General features: G+C 27.7%; 1 protein-coding gene across 1 annotated transcript; it reads right to left on the bottom strand.

The window, feature by feature from the left end:
• Positions 1–2,207: 2,207 nt before the first annotated feature.
• Positions 2,208–2,564, bottom strand: LOC101498322 (cysteine proteinase inhibitor A-like). The gene has a single exon (XM_004488344.1). It carries the CDS (start codon positions 2,562–2,564, stop codon positions 2,208–2,210), a length of 357 nt encoding a protein of 118 aa, XP_004488401.1.
• Between the last annotated feature and the right edge of the window lie 289 nt (positions 2,565–2,853).

Genomic DNA, 2,853 nt, shown 5'->3' with positions numbered 1-2,853 from the left:
TTTTTTTTAAAAAAAATTATTTCATTTTTTTTTTCAATTTTTATTGAAATAACAAAAATAATATATATATAATTAATATGATTCATAAAAATAGATAAATAGAAATTTTAAATTACGATAAAATTTTAGGTCATTGTAAGACTTTTCCCAAGTCCCATAAATCGTTTCGATAGCTTTGTTCTTTGCCATCCATGCTTTTCTATAGGTGATTGTGTAGTTGTATCGTTCCCGAATATATGCAATGATCACCTTCACAAAAAGGTAAATATAAAAAAAAATTTAAATATTATATTTATAAAACTATTAATAAATTCAGTAATATTCAAATTTATTTTCGTAGATATAGTGAAAAGGGTATGAAATTTGGCGATACACCTCGTTATCATACCGCTGGATATCGATCAAAAATTGATCACATGACCGTTAACGATGTAATATATTAAAATATTACATTATTTCTATTATTGTATTTTTCTTATGCATATATTACTAACAAACTTGTTATATATCAGTTTCTCGGTTTCTACATAATAGAAATGCATCAAACTGATAGAGTGAAACTACAATTTGGATTACCTCAAGAAGTTCCACATCCTCCGAGGAATATGAAAAAGTATCATAAGGTAGATTTGCATAAACAAGTTGACTATAGTTGGGCATTATTCTACGAAAATGAGAACAAAAAGTGGAATGAACGAGATAATCATATTCTTTATGGTCAACATCTAAATGTTTAATTCAAACCAAGTTATGAATACATGGTTTGGTTTTGTAAAAATTCTAAACGATTTATTTCTGTAGAAAACCAATTGATTGATCCTCTTGTCAATCCACCCCAACCTCCACCACAATCTACCCAACATTTTTTCCAAGAATCAATGCTCAACACAACACAACACAACAAAATCAATATTATATGCCAACACCTCCTGACACTTAACCGCGTCCTCATACTTTTACCCACACACCACATCAATCTTACGAGTTCACCCCAGGGGAACAATTTAATTTTGACAGCCAACAACCATATCAAGAAGAAAATCGCCGACTATCATTTGCATCAAGCGGAGATGAATTGTTGTATAACACATTCAACACTCGTCATAATACACCTGAGTCCGTTTCCTAGTTACTGAATAATATGTGTCAACAAAACTTTCAAATTCCAAGCTTTGAGAATGCATATACTTCGTTGAATCAAATATCCAACTAGACTCAAGGTGGAAGTAGTTCTTCTGCAACACTTCCTCCTAGACATACTCCACAGCAAGAAGACGAAGATCAAGAAGAAGAAAAAGAAGAAGAACAAACTCGTGATGTACCAATGCATCGTCAAAATCCCGTACGTGTGAGAAAACCTCGGCAATGTGGTAATGGAGGCCACATTCGACATTAATATATTATCGTAATTTTTGTAAAATTTGTGATGTTTTTATGAATAAATTATATAATTTAAGTTTTACCATAATTTTAAAATTCTATTTATGTATTTTTATGTATTTTTATCAATTATATATATATATATATATATATTATTTTTGTTATTTCAATAAAAATTGAAATAGTTTTTTTTTTAAAAAAACCTTTGGATGAAATAACTTTTTTTTTAAAAACCTTTGGGAAATCGACATTTGGAACTTGGACTTCCTAAAATTGATCGTAATTTAAAATTTGTATTTATCTATTTTTATGAATTATATATATTATTTTTGTTATTTTAATAAAAATGGAAATGATTTTTTTTTTAAAAAAAACTTTGAGAAATGCCCATTTGAAACTTGGGTTTATTAAATTTTATCGTAATTTAAAATTTTTATTTATATATTTGTATGAATTATATTAATTAATTATATATATAATATTTATGTTACTTCATTAAAAATTTAAAAAAACTTGAACTTTTTATTTTTATTTTTAAAAACCTTTTAGAAAGTTGTCATATGAAACTTAGGCTTTCTTAAGGAAGTCGCCATTCCAAATGGCGACTTATAATTAAAAAATAAAAAGAATATTTTAATATATTATTTTTTAAATGAAAGTATATTAATAATCTTTTTTCAAAAAAGAATTATTGAAAAAAAAAAAAAACCCAAAATATGATCCGACTTATACACTAAACACAAACTTGTATTTGTATAATTCCTAGGCATGCGGAGTAATGATGCTATAAGATCATTACAGAATAAGCAACAATATTATATAATAATTTAATCACGTAAAGCACGAAAAGAAGTAAGGTTCCTGAAGTTATCCCATTTATTAACCGACACGAGGGCTTCATATTTGTTAGAAATGGAAGTGTTATTGGCGGAAAGGACGAGATGGTACATGTAGTTGATCACTTCGATTTGGTATTCAGCTTTGATGACCTTCTCGAATTGAAGCATCACCCCAGTTAGCCTATCGTCCTCGTTAACAGCGAAATTGGCTAAATCTATCACATATGGGTTGTTGACGTCGTTGATCGGTATCCAAATATGGCCTAGGACAGTTAGATCCCTTGCCGCCGTAGAGGTCAAGAGAACAAGTAAGAGAAGAACAAGCGATTGAATTTGGAGTCTCATGATGCTTGAATCGTAACTGTTATGTTTTTAAACTTTACAAATTGTGCTGCTGTGTAAGTTAGCCTTAACCACTTAGGTTCTACAATATATACAAATATAAATAAAAAAGGAGTTACAGAAAGTTTATGGATTTAGTACAAAATTTTGATTAAATATATTAATTTTTTTTTGATTTTATTTTGTTTATATATCTAATCAGAAGGAGTATGTATATAATAATATTATTATTATTTTTAGTTATTGGAAATGTTAGTAAAAAAATTTATTCTCTTTTTTGTTTTGTATTATA

The sequence above is a fragment of the Cicer arietinum genome, chromosome 1, assembly GCF_000331145.2.
Source record: "Cicer arietinum cultivar CDC Frontier isolate Library 1 chromosome 1, Cicar.CDCFrontier_v2.0, whole genome shotgun sequence".
NCBI classification, from domain to species: domain Eukaryota; kingdom Viridiplantae; phylum Streptophyta; class Magnoliopsida; order Fabales; family Fabaceae; genus Cicer; species Cicer arietinum.
Note: the sequence above shows the minus strand (reverse complement) of the source record. Positions and strands in the feature narration are given on the sequence as shown.

Excerpts from the sequence above, each read along its gene's own strand:
- LOC101498322 (XM_004488344.1), bottom strand. The coding sequence starts at position 2,564 with ATGAGACTCCAAATTCAATCGCTTGTTCTTCTCTTACTTGTTCTCTTG.